General features: G+C 45.6%; 1 protein-coding gene across 2 annotated transcripts in view; it reads left to right on the plus strand.

Moving 5' to 3' along the window:
- Positions 1-15,893: 15,893 nt before the first annotated feature.
- Positions 15,894-22,137, plus strand: part of ACCS (1-aminocyclopropane-1-carboxylate synthase homolog (inactive)) — a 38,251-nt gene continuing 32,007 nt past the window's right edge. Inside the window, exons 1-2 of one of the 2 annotated variants that reach the window (XM_063946315.1) lie at positions 15,894-17,397; positions 20,973-21,499. In XM_063946315.1, the coding sequence (XP_063802385.1) occupies positions 16,764-17,397; positions 20,973-21,499 (1,161 nt within the window). In that variant the 5' untranslated portion in view covers positions 15,894-16,763. The remainder of the gene's footprint in view (positions 17,398-20,972; positions 21,500-22,137) is intronic. The other variant, XM_063946316.1, reaches the window with a different exon arrangement.

The following is a 22,137-nucleotide window of genomic DNA, read 5'->3' on the forward strand; positions in this document are numbered from 1 at the left end:
GTGTCCGGTCTCCGGCGGCGTTAGCCAATCAGAGGTTGCGGACCGGCTTCTGATTGGCTGCCGGTCCGCGAGCTCTGATTGGCTAGCGAACCGGCGCCACATAGATGCCGCCGGAGACCTGGAGCGTTGAGGGGCAGGAGAGGCGCTGCGCTCTCCTCCCCTCACATAGCACAGCCACAGAGGGAACGGGAAGGAAGCGGTGAGTGACCGGGGGGGGGGGGGATGTAACTGGCACTGTGGGGCATGTAACTGGCACTGTGGGGCATTGTATCTGGCACTGTGGGGCAATGTATCTGGCACTGTGGGGCAATGTATCTGGCACTGTGGGGCAATGTAGCTGGCACTGTGAGGCAGTGTAACTGGCACTGCGGGGCAGTGTAACTGGCACTGTGGGGCAATGTAACTGGCACTGTGGGGCAATGTAACTGGCACTGTGGGGCATGTATCTGGCACTGTGGGGCATGTATCTGGCACTGTGGGGCGCTGTATCTGGCACTGTGGATCTGGCGCTGTGGGGCATTGTATCTGGCGCTGTGGTGCAATATGTATCTGGCACTGTGGGGCAATTGGGCCACGCCCATTTTTTCATCGCGCACATACTTCTTTTGGTGTGTTTTTTTTTGGGGGGGAGAGGGGCGCCACTCTTCATCTTGCCCTGGGCTCCGAAAACTCTAGTTACGCCTCTGGGTAAATAACCATCTGGGCTTCCTATAAACTGTCCACACTCCACCCAAAAAAGTTATCGGCCCTGGGTGGCATTTTCGTGCTCTTATTAGTCATAAATGAACATTATACAGGAGTTTGATAATAGTATGTATTAAATAGTGATGATGATGATGATGATGATGATGATAATAATAATAATTAAAAAAACAAAAACCAGGGACTTTTATTTTAACCGTTTTCTTTTTAGGATAAACAATCTCAGGGATAAATGTGTGACCGTACTCGGAAATCGCTGACGGACAGAAACGTTGTTTTGGGTTTTTTTTTTGCCTCAAGAGCTAACATTCTAGACAAGGTATTGATAAAGCTAAATATTTATCATATATAATACCCTTTATGAGGTCTAAGAACACTGTACGCTATCTACGTATGAAGTACCGTAAGGGTACGCTAGTTGCGTAACAATCGCTTTGCCGTGATCGAGACGCTCAAGCGTCACGTTCACTCACGGCCAAGAGATCACAGGCAGGCACGTTATTGGCTGTTGACTAACGTAATGATTCGCTATAGCGTAGCGGACGCTCGGGACCACGAGGAGATCACCAGCGGCGCTGACGCTCATTATATTAAACCTTTGTATCTGAACCATAAACAGTGTATTGTGCAGTAAAACCTTAGTGTAATGTTAGAGTGTAAATGCAACACAGTATAACCTTATTACCTTAAAAGCTGTTTGAGCGTCACCGACGCTCTGAGAATACTAGACACTTATAAGAAATACACAGATACCTGGGCTTAGGGTCCAACGCCTAATATGTATATATTTTGAATGATATACTTGCAAAAGAATTAATACAAATACAAATCATACACTACAATATAACATAGACTACCTAACCAGATAACTACACAGGAAATATAATACAATTACTATTTAAGGAAAAATAAGAGAAAAAGAGGAGAAGGGAGAGAGAGAGAGAAATTGGCCCACAATAACAAGAAGATCAATATAGTTGCGGAGAAACACTTACGCACAAGGGGAAACGATCGCATGCGCCTCGATATCCAGCTCCCGATTATCAGCAATGAGAACCGTTGAAGAGAGTGAACTGGATATGGTCGGCCTGCCTATTTATGCCCCACACACAATACAATTCAATGGTCCCTACAATCTCATTGTTCATTGGACACAGGAATTCGGCTTCGCATTATAACAAAAGGTCATAGGTTGATTCATACAGGTGGGCTGTGACTGCTTCCAACTGTTCAGGTGGGTGGGATACTGAGTTTCCCGCCGCATGACTAAATAAGAACAAATAATAGTAAATGGACATAAACTTCTTATGTCCATAACTATTCGCACGAGCGATTAATCCGCTCCAAACCAACACCGGAATATTGCTATTTAAATACTCTTCCGATGGGTACTAAACACCACTGTATGACCCCTGTTAGACCCTTCGTACAATACAAAGAGGGATCTCTCTGTTCAGGAACATGCTATATTAACTAAACTTTCAGAATCTATCAAAGGGACCATGATCTACAAAATACATTATTACTGAAAATATGTAACGATTGAGTCGCACGCTACGATCACATAAACTCTACCGTAAATACGCATACCGTGCGCCTGAGGGTGCCCGCGACTGTGAGTATGCGCACGCACGGGAGAGCGCACGCATGCGCAGCGCGGACCAGAATGAGGTGCAAATATGGCAGTGTGTATAGAGATATTTTTCTGACTTTGACAGTCCACCCTTTGGCAGTCAATAATAACTGCCACCTTTTAAAACATTTCAAAAGAGAAAAATATATGTCAGGGGTTAATACATTTACATGGTTGGGTAGGGGAGGAGAGGAGAAGGTAGGAAAAGGGTATGACCTAGTGAGATAGCAGAAGCATGTGTGTATGAATCCGTGCTTGGGGGTCATGTATCATCGTGCCGTACGTGTTTTAAATCAAGCTTCGAGGTATTGCGAAGTATACATTTGAATTCCTTCTTATCCCGTGGTACGGGTCTGTGGATGGGCTGTCAAACTTTACCGAGCTCTTTTCGGCTTTGGTTGTAACAAAATGGGGGAGCACATTTTAGTTGATGATACATGAATGGGGGAGATATGTGATTGCTGATATCTGTGCCTGTATTCCCTATCGACTATGTGTGTCATTACCTGAGGGTTGTAGAAATGAAGAAAAGACATAATTACGGTAAATGCGGTGGTATTCTATGTCAGGTAAATGTACATTCGTCGATTGAGGTCTTGTTTGGTGTCTGTTGAATGCAGTCTTCTTTGTGCTTTTGCCCATAAGGTGCGAGCAAAAGCTGTCAATGTCCATAGATTTACAAAAGTGTTGGGCTAGCGTAATTTTAAAATTTCTAGGGAAACTGGGGATCCATGGCATAGTTCATCAAGAATCTGTGTATCAGGTTGTCAAAACTTCTTCTTTAATCTCTCTGTTGTCTGTATATCGGCTCATCAAATTCCTCGTCCAAGTGGGTCTTTTTACCTTGGAGGAAACGGAAAAACAGGTGAAAGAAACGGACCGTAGAAATCGCATTTTCATCACATCATTGTTTCTACATTTGGGTCATAAATCAAATCCATTGGAATTACAGTTTCCTCACTCCTCAAACTCATTACCCTTGTACGGTGTTTGCACTTCATTAAAGCCTGACCGCATCTAAATATCAATCCAATCGATATGACAACACCTAAGATACATAGGAGAAACTTCCCAACATCCATTATGACTCCTTGAGCCCAGACTCCTAAACCAGAAAACCAATTTCGCGGGTTCAACCATGACACCCAACCAGTCAGCTCATTACCTACAGCAGCAAGAGTGAGATTGTGTCTCCTGCGAAATTCCCACTTCAGTTGGAGAATATCGTCCATCTTTTGGTCTATGACCTCGACCGGATCCTCGGTGCTATTCGTAATATACGTGCAACATATCACGCCGTATTGTGTTGCCAGTGTGACACAATATCCGCCTGTCACTGCTGTGAGGTAATTGAGAACCATTCTATGCTGTACCAGTTCTGTTTTGTAAGCTTGAAGTTCCCTTCCAGTATACCTAAATGTGTCATCATACATTTCAGTGATATTATCTAACAAATTTGCGAGCGCCGATATGTATTTATAATTCAGCACTCCTCTAGCGGTGCGGGTGAAATCTAACGCGATTAAGAATTGAATCCCGGTGGATTCACTTATCAGATCAGAGGCCGGATGCTCTGTCTTCTCTATCAGGTGCCTTTTAACAACGTGCTCGTAATGGGTGTGAGTATAAGGAGCTTGGGCACCACGGTGTATGTCTTTCATTTTGTCATGTGATACAGTCATTACTTCAGGCAGTACTTTTCCAATATAACACAATCCTTCAGAGTTTGGGGCAAGCCACTTGTACGCCTTTCTCCCGCATATGAAATATGCATCATCGGGGAGAACATATGGGACGGAGTAGGACATAACCATATTACACACCTTCCATGTGAAATCTCCTAACCCTAATTCTTCCATCTGCTTAGTACACGTATCAGGTTGTATGATATGTGCACAGTATCCTGGTGATACCTCTCCAACTCTAGTAATCCTATTTCCTAAGGTATACCTATACCGGAAAGATTTTCCTCTACTGGCTATGTGGCGTACAAGCTCTGTATCTGTAGGCATTCTATCTGCTCTATGCGAAAAGGTCATGGTTTGGTTACTCCATGACACTTCCCAATTTCCCGGCTTTCGGGGATTGGAGATGTTGAAACATAATAGGGACCTATCCACATGGTATTGGTGGAGCTTCAAACTAGGAGGACTGGAGATATTAAACCTCCTGTCCACCGGTCTCCCACCACTTAACTCAAGTACCTCCCCTAACGTTAAAGGAAATGGTACTAGCCCTGATTTGCTATGACCTTGAGGTACTTGAGAGCATACCCAACAATCTGTTTTATTTAACACACTACCCACTAAGGAGTGATAGTCACTCAATGGATGCCGGTCCATATGGATATTAAAACTGGATTGGCATTTCTTTATGCACCCATCCTCGATGACATTGTTACAGAGCCGACAGATACAGTTTTCTTCAGCTAACAATCCTTCACAATTCCTTCTATGGTCAATGCTATCGGATCGTTTTCTGATACTCGCCTTTGCTTGTTGATTATGTTGTTCTTGGAAAACTACGCCTCCATCTCTGTCATCAGAACCCATTCCAGAACCTCTCTCGACCTCCATGGTACTCTCGCCGGAACAGACTGCTCTGGTCAACATCAAGGTCAACAGGAAAATCCGGATCACAGTCTCTTGGGGCAAGTCCATCTTGTGGGAGGAAACGGAGAAGAATGAGAAGGGGGAAAAAAAATAATTTGAGGGAGAGGGGATGGGAAGTTGGAGAAAAACAATAAAAGGGAACAGGGGATCGACAACTGCTTTTGGTCTTGTGATTTTCAATGCTCAGGTGCCGCCTCAATCTTCCTGGAACAGACACTCCAGTGATACAACCTCTACCGTCTGTTCCTTATCACGGGACCTCTCTGGATCAGCAACCTTTTTACAGTGGGACGAATGAACCCAAGTCTCTCTCTCAGCAACCTTCAATGCTGTAGTGCTAGTCAATAAGACCTGGTATGGTCCTTCCCATCTGTCAATAAGGCAACCTGAGCGTAGAAAATTCCGTATCATTACATAATCCCCGGGTTCAATGTCATGACAATTACTATCTGGTAAATCAGGAATCACTAACTTCAGATTATCATTTTGATTCCTTAACTGTTTACTCATGTTAATCAAGTATTTTACAGTCACTTCATTGTTACATTTCAAATCATCCTGAGGGTTAATCATGACATGCGGTTGTCGACCAAACAAGATTTCAAAGGGAGACAGATTAAGAGGGGACCTGGGAGTGGTTCTGATACTGTACAATACAATGGGTAAAGCTTCTGGCCATGTCAATCCTGTCTCTGCCATAACTTTACTCAGTTTATTTTTAATAGTGCTGTTCACTCTTTCCACTTTCGCACTCGCCTGTGGACGGTACGGAGTGTGCAGCTTGCTATCAATTCCCATCAACTTACACATTCCTTGAAAGACATCACCTGTAAAATGGGTACCCCTATCACTTTCGATAATTCTAGGGATACCATATCTACATACAAATTCCTGCACAATTTTCTTAGCAGTAAACATAGCGGTATTTGTGGCCGCCGGAAATGCTTCGACCCAATTTGAAAAAACATCTATACAAACAAGTACATATTTCAAATTTCGACAAGGGGGTAATTGAATGAAGTCAATCTGTATTACCTGGAAAGGGCCGCCGGCAGGTGGGATATGGGATGGTTCTGTAGGTATTGCCTTTCCAATATTCTTTCTCAAACAGGTAAGGCATGACATGGCTCTTTTACTCGCATGAGAGGAGAATCCTGGGGCACACCAATATGCTCTTACCAACTTGCACATCCCTTCCTTGCCCAGATGAGTCAGCCCGTGAGCTGTCTCAGCTAAGCATGGAAGGTATGCTTTGGGGGCCACTGGTTTACCGTGTCCATCCGTCCAGAGTCCTGAGGACTCCTGGCCATATCCCTTTGCCTTCCAGACTGCCTTTTCCTGTGTGGAACACAAATTTTGCATTTCACACAACTTCTGTGTGTTGATGGTATTAAATACCATCAGTTGTGTGGTGTCTGTCTGTCTGGGGGTAGCAGCTGCTAATTTAGCAGCTTCGTCTGCTCGGCTGTTACCAAGTGATACTGGGTCTTGGCTATATGTATGTGCTTTACATTTGATAACAGCCACTCTGTCGGGTTCCTGTATCGCTGTTAGAAGCCTTTTTATGTGAGCTGCATGCGCTACCGGTGTACCAGCTGCCGTCATGAAATTTCTGAGGCGCCATAGGGCTCCGAAATCATGGACTACCCCGAATGCGTATCTAGAATCGGTGTAGATATTGGCTGATTTTCCCTTAGCCAATTCACATGCTCTGGTTAGGGCGACCAGTTCAGCAACCTGGGCTGAGTGAGGTGGGCCTAGCGGTTCCGCTTCTATGGTGCCTTGGTCATCTACGACTGCGTATCCAGTACACAAGTCTCCCGAGTCTGACTGTCTATGACAACTACCGTCCGTGTAGAACGTAAGTTCTACATCTTCCAGTGGGTTGTCACTGATGTCAGGCCTTGCGGTAAAATTTTGGGTCAAATATTCCATACAATCATGAGTGTCTTCCTTTGTATTAAATCCTCCTTCCCCAGTACTCTCATCCTCCACCCTTTGGGTCTGTCCAGACACACCTGGGAGATATGTTGCAGGATTTAATGCACTGCATCTCCTTATGGTGATGTTTACGGGGGCCATTAGTGCCAATTCCCATCTTGTAAACCGCGCTGATGAGACGTGTCTGGTTTGGGCAGAATTTAACAAGGCTGACACTGCATGTGGTGTATGAATTGTGAGGTTGTGACCTAGCACGACGTCTTCGCTTTTCGTTACTAGCAATGCTATCGCAGCAACGCTTCGCAAGCATGTGGGGAGGGATCGCGCTACCGTATCTAGCTGAGCGCTGTAATATGCTACCGGCCTGCTGGCATCACCGTGCTTTTGGGTTAGTACGCCTGCCGCGCAACCAGCACTTTCTGTTCCGTATAGTTCAAAGGGTTTCCCATAGTCAGGCATACCTAATGCTGGTGCCTGCGTTAGGCACTGTTTAAGTCTCTCAAATGCTGTCTCAGACTCGTCTGTATGCGAAATCCGATCAGGTTTGTTTGAGGAGACCATCTCCTGCAAAGGTAACGCTAAAATGGAAAACCCTGGGATCCAATTACGGCAATACCCACACATTCCTAAAAATGTTCTGATCTGTTGCTGGGTTTGTGGCAGAGTCATGTCTCTAATTGCTTGAATTCTATCAGCGGTCAGGTGTCTCAGTCCTTGTGTTAAACAGTGTCCCAAATATTTTACCTTAGTTTGGCATAATTGCAACTTGTCTTTGGAAACCTTGTGTCCTGTGTCTGAAAGATGAAACAGGAGCTGTTTCGTATCCTTCAGGGATGCTTCCAATGAATCAGAACACAGTAGTAGATCATCCACGTACTGTATTAATACTGATCCACTCACTGGTTGGAAAGACTGTAAACAATCATGCAAAGCCTGAGAAAATATACTTGGGCTATCTATGAATCCTTGTGGTAATCGAGTCCATGTGTATTGGACTCCTCTGTATGTAAATGCAAACAAATATTGACTGTCAGGGTGCAGAGGTACCGAAAAGAAAGCGGAGCAGAGGTCAATAACAGTGAAAAATTTCGCAGTGGGAGGGATTTGCATTAGGATGACAGCTGGATTTGGCACTACGGGGAACTGACTCTCAACTATTTTGTTAATCCCCCTTAGATCCTGCACTAGCCGGTAACCCCTCCCCCCACTCTTTTTAACAGGGAAGATGGGACTATTGGCAGTGCTGGACGTTCTTACCAGAATGCCCTGTTGTAGCAAGCGCTCTATTACGGGATACACTCCTAACTCCACCTCAGGCTTCAGAGGGTACTGTGGGATTTTTGGAGCTATCCTACCATCTTTTACTTGTACAACTACCGGAGCTACGTTTGCCATTAATCCAGTGTCCTGTCCATCTTTAGTCCAAAGTGACTCTGGTATCTGAGATGTCATTTCTTCTACTTGGGATGGAGTCCTATTTGTCATAATGGTATGTGACATTAATTTTGATGGGGAGTCTAACATGTCTCGCACTTCCTGAGCGTGATTCTCAGGTATGTCCAAGAATACACCTTCAGGAGTACAATAAATGACGCACCCCATTTTACACAGTAAGTCTCTTCCCAGGAGATTGGTCGGTGCCGATGCAGCCAGCAAAAAGGAATGCTTGGTATGTAAAGGCCCTACTGTAATCTCGGCTGGTTTGCTAACAGGGTAGTGCTGGACTACTCCCGTTACCCCTATGGCTGGAATTGTCTTACCAGTGGTTCTCATGCCCACTGTCGAATTTATCACTGATTTGGCCGCCCCTGTGTCTACAAGAAAGTTTAATGATTTACCAGCTACATTGATTGCAATTTCTGGTTCACTTTCAAGGCTTGCAATCAATTTTACTGGCTGCAGATTACAGGTATGGCCACACCCCTATTGGGTATGGTGACCTCCCTGAATCCCGCTGGCAGCAACTACTTGTGATGGAGTTAATTGGGAGCTACCAGAGGCTTGCCAGTCTCTGTTCGGGGGGTATCTTTTTGTTTCCCCTGTATGTGGCTCATAACTCCGTTTCTGCGGACCTTGCTCCCAATGTCGTGTGTCGTGTCGTTGTCTAGGGGGTTGGTATGAGTTTCGTGAATTCTTCATTCTACAATCTCGTGCCATGTGTCCCTGTTTATGACAAGAATAACAAGTAACCACACTTGACTTACCCACAGGGTTTGGTGATACAAACAAAGGCTGCCCTGTGGTCAGGGCCTGTATACTTACGGCCATTAATTTATCACCTTGTTGTTCCCTGTGTCTGGTGATGTTCCTATCGTGATCAATAGCAGCCTCTCTCAAAGTAGCCACAGACAGACCTCGCCAACATGGTTGTGTGGTCTGTATCCTAGTCTTCAATGACTCTTTCAAACCATCCATCAGTACCGATACTGCTACTTCTCGATGGTTTGTGTTTGTTTTAATGTCCTCTATGCCTGTGTATTTTGCCATTTCTGATAATGCTCTGTGAAAATACTCTGCAGCTGTCTCTGACTCCTTCTGTTTAATGGAGAATATCTTGTTCCATCTGACTACCGCTGGGAAATACTCTTTTAACTGTAAGCTTATTCTTTTTACATTATCTTTGTTGTACACATCTGTAAGAGGTACATCCTGATCTAATCCGCAGTCAGCTAAAAATTGAGCTGCGTCGACATTGGAGGGTAAACATGCTCTCAGCAATATCTGCCAGTCTTTATTGTTGGGCTCTACAGTGTTACCTAAGTCTCTGATGTATTTTTGACTGGCAACTAAGTCTTTTCTAGGGTCAGGGAATTCAGACACTATGGTCCTTAATTCCATTCGGGAAAATGGGGTGTACATGGCAATGTTTCTAATAGGAGTGACTCCTGAAGTGTCTGTTTTCCCATTTGGAACTACTATTACCTTAACAGGATTAACTCTAACAACCTCATCCTGTGTAGATTCTACAGGCTGTGGTGAAATAGTTTCAGCATAGTGTATGGTGCCGTACTTACCCGTTGATACGACCTCACCTATCCCTCCGCTAGGGGCTTTCGTTACTAATCTCGGGGGTTGAGCTGTGCCTACTGTGGTCTCTGCTATGGTGGCTGCTAGAGAGAGCGCTGAAATTGTTGCCGATTCGTCCTCTTGATCACACTCCTGAGGGAAGTTCAAAACAGGGTACAACTTGCACGGGTTAATACTTGCATTGGTTAATTGGTTAACATTATCTTTAACATTTACACAGTTGCTAAGAGTTTGTTGTTTGTTACACCTTAATGCGTCATTCTCCGCAACCAATTTTTCTCCTGATATATATGGTGGTGGTGGGGCCGTGGCGATCAGTTTCCTGATAGGGCCAGATCCCGCCGCCTGAGCCAATCCTCTCTGTATGTCACCTTCCTGTTGCCACAACTGCAAATAATCGTAATGTTTGATTCGTCTCTTTGTTGATTTAATGAGACATATCCTCCTCCTTAAATTTTGTAACACTTCTGAGCTGAAGCTACCTACTCTTGGGAATTTCTCCCCGTCATGTACTGTCATTCTCTCCCATTCATCACATAAAGCTTCTGTGTGACTTCCGTATTTCTCACACATTACATACCTTGCCGACCCAATTGGTCGGTTCACTGAATCAACCCGAACCGAGGTTGATCGCCCCCTACCTGAACAAGTGGCCCCCATAGTTCGAAAGTGTTGCTTTATCCAGCCAACCCTTACGCAAACCAAATGTCCAAAATAGGCTGACGGTGGCGGTTTACCGAGTACCCCACTCACTCGCCCACGCCGACCAATACGACCTGATCACACCGATATGGTGCTGGCGTACTCGACCTAGGGCCCCTGCGACCTGAACCTCTATTTACTGGAACCTGTGAGGGTGATCCGAAGAACACTTACTCTTTCCAGTAACTATTGGTTGCTGGATAGTTCCTGAGTGAGCAGCGAACTTCCCTTAAAATAAAAAAAAATTACACAAATCACGTTAGAATGTACAAATAGCGTTTATGACCTTCGTACGCAAATAGTACCGGTCAGGTTTACTAATGCACACAATTACGTGCGGTACAATCGTTTAGTACACAAGCATCTAATCTTATGTACTGAGCGACCAACGGAATCGAAAATTTCGGCTGCGAATTCCTTCAGCCAGAGCTTATATGGCCTATATGGGTGTTGCACCAACCCTTTCTTGGTGTTGTGCCTGTGGACTGTATAGCGGACTTCCTTGTCGCTGTACCTGAACCTGCTGGTCTGTTATGACCTCCTGGTCTGTTACAGTATGACCTCCTGGTCTGCTACACTCTAATGCTCAAATTGTATATTTAACCAGGGATGCCTCCCTAGCCACCGTGTACGTCACTTACACGCATGTACCTCACGAGTACTCGACTTTTCTTGTGGTTCAACCTTTAAAATTGTAAAAACAAACACTCATTCACTGCATATACACTTTTGTTTCTATTTCTATTTCTGCGCAGAAATTTTTCTTTAGACCAGATGTGTTACCAATTAGGAGAAGGATCTGTTAATTTAAATTTGGAATGTAAAAAAAAAAATTTGCGCGATTTATCGCCTGGCGTTATTTACCGCGTGGCGCTACTTATCGCGTTGAGAGGAGAGAAAAAAACTTGTGATTTGAGTTACGTGGGCGTACCCGTACGCTCCGTTGCGTAATATATGCTGCGTGCGTCGGCCCTTGGATTGCGTACGCAAGTCTCAGTCCTTGTTAGAGACACGTGTACGCAAAGCAAAGATCCACCGTAACACAATTTATACGTTTATCAATGTAGATGATCCTTTATCATCTACCACGTACCACACTGACTTCGCCTTGTCTCTCAGGCACAGCTGTGTGTTTGTCTATACTTTAACTATATTACCTTTACTTTTAAACTATTAAAATAGCGGCAAATCTCTCTCAGCACGTTTATCAACTATAGAACTGGCAAACAGGAGAGTGACATACGAAAATACACTAATGAAAAGGAAATGCAGATATATATGTGTGCGTGCGTGTGTACGCAAGACAGAAAAATAAACAGTTTTAAAAAGACACTATTGTTTTGTTCTTACCTCCGGTTCCCGGATTCCTTCAGCACCCTTTACTAAGAGAAGCAGACGCTTATCCCGACAGCACCACGAGGAATACAACCTCCCGCCCTTTGCTGATGGATAATGTCTGCTGTATCTACCTAGTGCAGATATGTGAAGGACGGGCGAGCCGCCAATTGATAAAGCTAAATATTTATCATATATAATACCCTTTATGAGGTCTAAGAACACTGTACGCTATCTACGTATGAAGTACCGTAAGGGTACGCTAGTTGCGTAACAATCGCTTTGCCGTGATCGAGACGCTCAAGCGTCACGTTCACTCACGGCCAAGAGATCACAGGCAGGCACGTTATTGGCTGTTGACTAACGTAATGATTCGCTATAGCGTAGCGGACGCTCGGGACCACGAGGAGATCACCAGCGGCGCTGACGCTCACTATATTAAACCTTTGTATCTGAACCATAAACAGTGTATTGTGCAGTAAAACCTTAGTGTAATGTTAGAGTGTAAATGCAACACAGTATAACCTTATTACCTTAAAAGCTGTTTGAGCGTCACCGACGCTCTGAGAATACTAGACACTTATAAGAAATACACAGATACCTGGGCTTAGGGTCCAACGCCTAATATGTATATATTTTGAATGATATACTTGCAAAAGAATTAATACAAATACAAATCATACACTACAATATAACATAGACTACCTAACCAGATAACTACACAGGAAATATAATACAATTACTATTTAAGGAAAAATAAGAGAAAAAGAGGAGAAGGGAGAGAGAGAGAGAAATTGGCCCACAATAACAAGAAGATCAATATAGTTGCGGAGAAACACTTACGCACAAGGGGAAACGATCGCATGCGCCTCGATATCCAGCTCCCGATTATCAGCAATGAGAACCGTTGAAGAGAGTGAACTGGATATGGTCGGCCTGCCTATTTATGCCCCACACACAATACAATTCAATGGTCCCTACAATCTCATTGTTCATTGGACACAGGAATTCGGCTTCGCATTATAACAAAAGGTCATAGGTTGATTCATACAGGTGGGCTGTGACTGCTTCCAACTGTTCAGGTGGGTGGGATACTGAGTTTCCCGCCGCATGACTAAATAAGAACAAATAATAGTAAATGGACATAAACTTCTTATGTCCATAACTATTTGCACGGGCGATTAATCCGCTCCAAACCAACACCGGAATATTGCTATTTAAATACTCTTCCGATGGGTACTAAACACCACTGTATGACCCCTGTTAGACCCTTCGTACAATACAAAGAGGGATCTCTCTGTTCAGGAACATGCTATATTAACTAAACTTTCAGAATCTATCAAAGGGACCATGATCTACAAAATACATTATTACTGAAAATATGTAACGATTGAGTCGCACGCTACGATCACATAAACTCTACCGTAAATACGCATACCGTGCGCCTGCGGGTGCCCGCGACTGTGAGTATGCGCACGCACGGGAGAGCGCACGCATGCGCAGCGCGGACCAGAATGAGGTGCAAATATGGCAGTGTGTATAGAGATATTTTTCTGACTTTGACAGTATCCTATGCAAAAAGAAGCTGGATGTGCAGACACCGCACTTGTATGCAATCTGGGCAATAGTCGGTATCCGGATAATAGACAGTCAATAGTTCGACACGCATTAGGTCGACAAGTATAAAAGGTTATTATTATCCTTTATTTATATGGCGCCACAAGGGTTCCGCAGCGCCCAATTACAGAGTACATATGCACATAATCAAAACAGGAAAACAGTGACTTACAGTTGAAGACAATACAGGACAAGTACAGGGTAACTAAGCATAACTACACCAGCAGACGACACTGAGATAAGTATCAGGTGGCAGAAAAACACCGGGATTTGGTACACACGCCCGCCCAGTTCAGCTGTCAATCATCGCCGGCTGCCGCAGTACGTGTATGGGCAGTCGGACGACCGCCCATACACACACAGCGACGCGCCAATATATCGGTTGTAAACGTCGGTTTACTTACAGGACTAAAAAGCTTATACTTTAAACACTCTTGATACACTTTAATATTGAGCCGCTGCGGCCGCAGTAATTAACCTTTCACCTTTATATTATTCACAAACCTTACGTACACCAGGTCGTACAGTGTACGCACTCTGCGTACGTACGCCGAAAGGGCGTAGTGACTACACAGTTTGCGTACACAGGCCTATACGCTGTTAGCATAATGCAGCAGCCCGAGTGGCTGTTATTACACTGTAAACCTTAGCAAGCAAGGAAATTGGACACGACACCAGATTGTATTTAAAATGCCGGTTCCGACACACCAACATATAATTACTGAAAGGGGGTTACAATAACAATACAATACAATAGAATAATGGCTACAATCAATGGTACATACATGTTTGGTTTCGCCTGCGCTTCCCAGTCTGGTCCTCAGTCATCAAGGTAGATGACCTTCAGAGTCTGTGTGTGGCTGGGCATGCAGCTGGCTCTTTTATACAATATTCCAAAACCTAATACAATGGATACTGTCATCTCTTTGTCCATTGGACACAGGGATGGTCATTTACAGTACAGGAGAGGTCATAGGTCGGTTTGAATAGGTGGGCGATGTCTGTTCCAGGTGCACTTGCAGGTGGTCTCCTCTGGGTTCCCGCCGCATACCAAATGTACAGTAAACACAGTTAATGTTTATATTCTGCTCCTGCGCATAACTATTCGCAGGAGCGTGCGATCTTCTGCAAACCAACACCGGAATATTTCCCTTAAAATACGCTACAGCTGGATACCAAACACCACCTTATAACCTTATTCTGTCCCCTCCTGTCCTGTAAAGGTGAATCCCTTTGTTCTGATACCATTTAAACTATTGTAGCTTGCTGGTGTGATTCAGGGAGACTATGTGTACATTGTGCACTATTTGGATTAAATATGTAATGTGTTTTTAATGCTTTCCCATGCGAACACAAACTCTACCGTAAATACTCATACCACGCGCTAATACGCAGGACCGCGGGAGCGACCATTCGCAAATTGCGAATATGCGCACACACGGCAGAACAAGTACGTGCACGGAGGCCATCTGTGTGTAGTTTGTACGTGATGTGTGTATTGCAATATTTTTCTACTTCGACAGTGTAGATATATTGGCCGTCGGCTGTGCTGCAGTGCCGACGCGATACGTCTGTGAACGACGGTGTTCAGACGTATCACCCGTACACACTGGCCGACGGACCCGCGATATATCGGCCGTTCAAGAGAACGGCTGATATATTGGCCAGTGTGTACCCACCTTAAAGGTTGACAGTTTCAGCAGGTTGACATGACAGCAGTCGACACACAAATGGTTGACGCGTCTTTTTTGGCATTCATACATGTTTTCCCCAAATTTACTTCATTTACTGTCCACGTAGGAATAGTAACCTGGAGATAGCGCAGCGAGCCACCATGCACCGAAGTGTGGCGAATGAAGCGAGCCCATGAGGGTCTACGTTTTTACTGATGGTCGTCGTCACATTACCACACGACACACAAGACTTGACCCAAACAAAACGGAAAAAAAAACTTGTGTCGACCATTGTCATGCCGTTTTGAAACTATTGACCTCATATCTGTCATCCATTTGTACCTGTCGCCCTAACGCACGTCGACCTATCGACTTTCGACCTAAATACTTAGATCTTCTCTACACCATTAATAGTGGCGTATATGCAGGACAGACCTGGGTGACAACACAGCACTGGGGCAGATGGACCAGCAGCCAGTATAACGCTCTTTCCCTGTCAGTCTATCTATAATATATATAAAACACATTGGGTTGCCATGTCTCCCCTCACGCTGCAGAAAGCGCGGGAGCGCAGTGCCTCAGCAGCAGCAGCAGCAGCAGCAGCAGCAGCAGCAGTCCCAGGCTCCCGGCCGCAGTGTCCGCGTTGGCCGCACGGTGGCGCCCGTCCCTCAGGCAGGCAGCAGGCAGGAGGAGGGGGGTGAGGGAGGCTCAGCCATGACTGACACGGACCAAAGTTATCCCGGAATAAGGACAGCACGCATGTGCACGGACCCGGATGTGAAAGGCTCGCCCAGGAGCCGCCTCGTACTGCAGCCGTGCCGGGCTGTGCCGAGCCAAGCGGGACCAGACCGTGCCGGGCGCAAGCGGGCCAGATCGGGTCGCAGACGCGGGAGAGACGCCCCAAGCGGGCCACGCCCGTGCCAGGGCCAGCCACCCGGGGAAATACGCCCGGATCCCACCTCCCGGACCAAGGCACCCCCCAATAGCCCTCTATGTATTCCATTTAGAGTGCTGATAATATTAATAATAATAATAGTGATAATAATAAGTTTCACACATGCCCGGGGCCTGCACCCTGTATATTATACCAGGCAGGGCCATTATATAGAGGCGGGGGGTCTGCAGCCCGCTGTCTCCAAAGCCGGGCTGTCCTGAGTCATTGGCACCCCTAATGCTATATATCGTGGGTGGAAAGTCTGTATATTATAGCCGTTCGCCATATAATCCCATGCCCGCGCCCACCGCTTGCGTCTCACGTGCCGGTTAGCGGATGTACGAGAAAGTCATTGCGTAATATTTGTCCACATAATAATATATGTTTCCGTTAATGAGTGTTAGCCTTGTGGTCTAGGAGTCTTCAAGAAGTCAGGATCAAACTCCCTGGTGGTGCGGAAGTAATGTTTTCCGATAGCGTGGCAGCGCCCCCTGGGTTACGGTGTTTAGGATAACCCCTTCTGTGCCATAATCCCTCCCTTGGGCGCATTATTCGGTTCGTCTAGTTTCCCGGTCCGCGTGCCGAGGATGGATTTCCGCGGGAAGAAGTACGAGCGCGGCAGCAACTGGTCGGACCCGGAGGTGGTGGAGCTGCTCCAGCTGTGGGGCAATGAGTCCGTGCAGATGGAGCTGGAGAGCTGCCTGCGGAACCAGCACGTCTTCAACCGGATCGCCGACGTGCTGCGGGAAAAGGGGATCCACCGGACGGGGGACCAGTGCCGGGAGAAGATCAAGAAAATGAAGCTGGAGTACCGGAGGCTGAAGGACAACAGCAAGACGCTGCGCGGCGGCAGGGCCTGGAAGTTTTACGAAGTGATGGACAGGGTGCTGACCCACCGGCCAACCCTGTCCTATGGAGCCATGGGTCCGAGCGGGGTGCTGGGGCAGCCCGTGCTGCAGAACGCGATATCTGACGGGTTCCATACTCATTTCCCGCAGTACGGTCACGCTCAGCACCCAGAGCTGATGGAGATCAAGTGTGAGGAGGTGCAGTCCGATGAGCAGTGTCTGACCCCAGAGCCGCCCTCTATGACGTACATACACGATTCCAGCGCTGACCAAGAGGAAGAGGAGGAGGAGCAAAGCATGATGGACAGAGGAGCTGTAGACTCGCCTATATCCAGGGTGGAGGTTACCGGTGATGTCAGCGGATCTCCCTCAGGTAGGAAGCTATTGTGAGAACTTGACGTCTCACGGGGTTCTCCAACCAAATAGGGGGCGTGCCAAAATGAACAGAGTACCAGCCACCAGCTTCCCCATTGGTTCTAAAGGTCCCACTTCTTCCGATTTCGCTGGCATTATTCAAGTAAGCCAAGTGGGTGTCACTCTCACCCCCTTCATGAGATTTTCAGTTTTAAAGTGGAGATGCATCAACACCCCATTGACCTATTTGAAAAAGTTTGAGCCATGTGACTAGGGACTAGCGGACTGTGCGCCTGTTACACCTTTGGGGACCACGGTGGATCTCACAAATGCTGTATCCAAGTTACGTTTGCTCCAACCACAACAAAAACTGAATTATTGTTATGTACCAAGTTCTCTACCCCATAAAGGTGCATCTAAACCATTGCTAAAGTTGCCTTAAATTCATAAGAGCTAATTACCGACTGGTTTCTGGGGGTAAATAACTGGACATTTCTGGTTTGTACCTGCCCCCAATTATTTATGTAGGGGAGAATTACGATTAGATATTAAGGTAATTCTCAAGTCAGACGTTTGCCCTGGCTGAGAGGGTATGCCTGGCACCTAATTCCGCAGAGCAACTCAAATGCAAAGCCTTGTTCTGGGAAGTAAGACTAATTAACATTTGTAAGGGTCGCCTTGGAAAAGACTTACAGATGGAGCCATCTTTATCTTGGCCTTTAATAGGATTAATATTATTAATAGTATTAATATTTACTTACATAGTAATTTCTGCTGCACTTTACAAGTGATAACAAACGCAGTAATAAAAGGAGACTGGGTAATAACAGACAGAGGGGTAAGAGGGTTACTCTATATAGGGAAATAGGAATGTGATTCATGAGGGTTAGGACTACATATTGTATACTGGGTCCAGCCAGATTGCAGAGATTATTGGTGGTTGTATAGGGAAATAGGAATACTCTATATAGGGAAATAGGAATGTGATTCATGAGGGTTAGGACTACATATTGTATATTGGGTCCAGCCAGATTGCAGAGATTGTTTGTGGTTGTATGATCCAGTCACACAGCAGTGTTGGATTGGGGTCAGTGGAATGTGTGAGTGAAGAAAGAGAACACATGTAAGTTTTGTGTGAACTGTGTAAAGGGGAGCTAATTGGTTACACTCGCTTATGGAGGTTATGTGGGTGGTTTTGGAATATAAACCACTTAACTGCCAAATATTTGTTTTTTTAAATTGTCATTTTTATTTATTTTTTTATAGCTAAATTATGTAAATACTAGCTATTTAAACCTGATTCAGTATCATTTTTTTTTTTTTTTTTTTTTACAAAAAAGCAAAATCAAGTTTAAATAGCTATTTACATAATGTGATAATTTAAAAAAAACAATTTTGGGCACATTTGTGGAAAAAAAAATAGTTAAAAAAACTTCACTGTATAATGTATTTGCACAATCACATTCACACACTCACTATATATCTATATAATTTTTTAAGGTCTGTCCCGTCTCCTCAATGTGGGCACAGATGAAGCCTGGCATGCGCTCCTGCTGCTCCCATTGCGAGGGACATGGGACAGATCTAGAAGAGGAGAGCCATTCACCGGGCATGGGGTAAATAAGGGACCCAGGGAAGGGTGAATGGACAGAGTGGAGGGCGGGACGGGGATGAGTGATGGGTCCAATATACTAATATGCAGAACGTAACAAAATAATAATTAGAACACTGTGAGGATAATTATGGAACCACTGCCTGCTACAGTGTCTCACCAGGTAAGAGTGCATCCCCAGCGCCCTCAGTTCGTCCACTGACACCGGATGCCCCCACTGCAGCCGGTAAGCCTTTTCCTGATCCACCCAGCCTGCTCTGAGTCCCGTCAGTCCGCCCGCGGCAGAATCAGACTGAGCAGTCAGCACACCAGCACCACAGACAGTGACCCGGCCCAAATGCACAGTGCGCACAACTCAACGCAGCCACAGCCCAGAAGGGGGCAGAGCCACGGCTACTGTTTCTAGAGCGGACTCGGCTGCAATGAGTGTGCTGGCCACAGTAATCGGGCCACAGCGGGAGAGAAGCTGCGGCTTATGGTTTCAGTATCAGTTGCCATATGGAGGGTGCAGCGGGCTTCCCGATCGCTGTGGCCAGCAGTGATCGGGACACACTGGGGTTGGAGCCGTGGATGTGGGGGGACTGGGGGGTTCTTCTGCTATAGGCGGCTGCTGGAAGATTATCTTCCAGCAGCCACCCAGTGGGTGTTTCTGACAAATGCAACCATGTCAGGGAAAGCCCAGCCTAGTATGGTCACATCTGAAGTCTCCACGCCAGGCAAGTGGGAAAGAGGTGAATGCTTGAAGCTTTGAGGACTAGAAGTTATTGTGCAAGGGAGGGCACTCCACAGAGTAACCGTGAATGAGAGCAGATAATGAGTGTGGATGAGGGACAAAGAGCATTGGGTTGTATCAGGGACACATGTAGAGATAAGCGATTAGTACGCTGGTGTAGTTATATAACCTTATGTGCAGCAAGAAGTATTTTATATTCAGTTTGGTATAATACAGACAGCCATGTAGGGACTGACCGCAGCAGGCTCCTCCTGGTGCAATGTATCACAGTAAATGAATAACCTCCTCCAGTTACTAGTTAGAGAAGTCATACAGTCACTGAGCCGGGAATGTAGAGCGCAGCGGTGCGTTATCAGGCGTTCTCTCACACATCGCGGGTCTGTAACAAGTATATGGTGATTCCGGACAAGAGCTGAAGCACAGAACAGGGTCAGTTTCTTATATCTATAGTAGGGTAGGAACAATATACATTGCAGGCAGGGCCCTCTATGTCTGTTATACATTGCACGCAGGGCCCTCTATGTCTGTTATTGCACAGTCTTTTTTTTTTATTGCTATTTGTTCCCAATTGCAAAGTGCAAAAGAATAAAAAATAGATAATTGCCTACTCACCTTTTTATGTGTAACAAATGCAAAGTGACAGTAGTGAGTTTCAATCTGTGACTTTAACATATATACGAGCCTTGTAGTGATTTATATCTATTATATAGTGTTCATTCTAGCACCCTGCACCTTATACCAGTGAAATTAATTTACGAAGATTGTTATAACTTTCATCAAAGATATTTTTCCGTTTTATGTGATATATTTTTCTACATGACTACTATATAACTTTGTATGGTACCGCATTGCAATCTTGTAATATTTGAATGCATCGATCGGAATTCGGGCACAGTCTTACTAATATTTCATATAGGGGAGTGTAGTACTGCCATATAGCCTAAGGGGGCACTGTGACTGTGTTACTTGTTCAGCCCATTGTAATAATGCATAATTCGGAACTCAATCTTACTAATATTTCATATAGGGGAATATAGAGAAGTGTAGTACTGTCATGCAGCCTAAAGGGGGCACTGTTACTTGTTCAGTCCATTGTGATTTTTGTTACTTGTTAAGCCCATTGTGACCATGCTAGTATTTGCAGTTCCACAGCACAAATTGTTTCATTTCTACAAATTTCATTTTTCACCTATTAACTTTCATCATGCATGAGGTCTGACGCTGTTTCCATGTCTACCCCCCAACGCAGGCTTTAGTGAATCCAACATGGCCGGTTCCTCTGGGCAGGGCGGGCGCCAGAGGTTTTGGAGAAAGAGGAAAGTGCGTGAGCCACTGGACGAGCTAGTCTCCCAGATACTGATGGCTCAGCGTTCCACTGAGGAGCGATTCCTTCAGATGGAAGAGCGGAGGTTGGAACAGGAGCAAGAGGCAGAGGACCGGAGGCTGCGCTTGGAGGAACGGCGGCTGCAGCTTGACCGCCAGCATGAGCTACGCATGTTTACGGTTTTTGCCCAGATGCTGGGCATGATACGCCAAGGGGGAGGAGAGCCTGTGCCCTCGTCTGACAGCAGTTTTCCGCAAGAAGGGGACGTTCTGGCGAGAGGACGAGCCGGCAAAGTGCTGGAGCCGGAGATGGGAGACATGTATAATTGCAGCCAGTACAACAGTCCGTACCTCTCCAACCGTGGTAATATACTGTGCGGGTTCCGCGGCTCCTCTGAGGAGGGGTATCGGGCTTATCATGAGGATAAGTACGATGAGGACAAGAACCCTAACGTGAGTTTTATCTCCCAGTCCCTTTCCTCGTGTAGCTTATCCAGCGCCCTTCATCCTAATCTAGTTTTAATATGATTTTCAAGTTAGCAGCAAATGGGTGTGAACGAGCTCTGAGTTACATCTGGGGCCGGATGTAATGGGTTGCGAGAAGGCCGGAGCTCCGGGACTCCGGTCGAACTAGTACATTTTTTTTAAAGCAGCACACATTTACAAGGCAAAACCAACCTGTTTTTTCCTTGTAAACGTTTTCTGCTTTAAACAAAATGTACAAGTTTGGAGTCTTGGAGCTCCGGCCGTCTCGCAAGCCATTACATCCGGCCCCTGGTGTCTGCTTTACTCAATCATCAGTATGTAATCATTGTAATAGAGGCTAACTATACAATATCTATGTAAGAACTGGTTCTGTATCTGTTACTAATAAAAACTTCGCAAAGTAATTTTACACAGTTTAGGTTATCTAAGTTTATAGACCTCTATCCTCAATTACTTACTCCCAGGATCCCCTCTCCGGCAGCTGTCCAATCAGCTGCCACCAGTGCTAGGCAACGACTGACGTTTACATATAATGTTTGTGGCTGTAACACTAGTGTTCACGCTAGGCTGTTTTAGCAGGGCGCCGCACCCTGCTCGACTTTTTA

This window comes from Pseudophryne corroboree, chromosome 11, assembly GCF_028390025.1.
Source record: "Pseudophryne corroboree isolate aPseCor3 chromosome 11, aPseCor3.hap2, whole genome shotgun sequence".
In the NCBI taxonomy this organism is placed as follows: Eukaryota; Metazoa; Chordata; class Amphibia; order Anura; family Myobatrachidae; genus Pseudophryne; species Pseudophryne corroboree.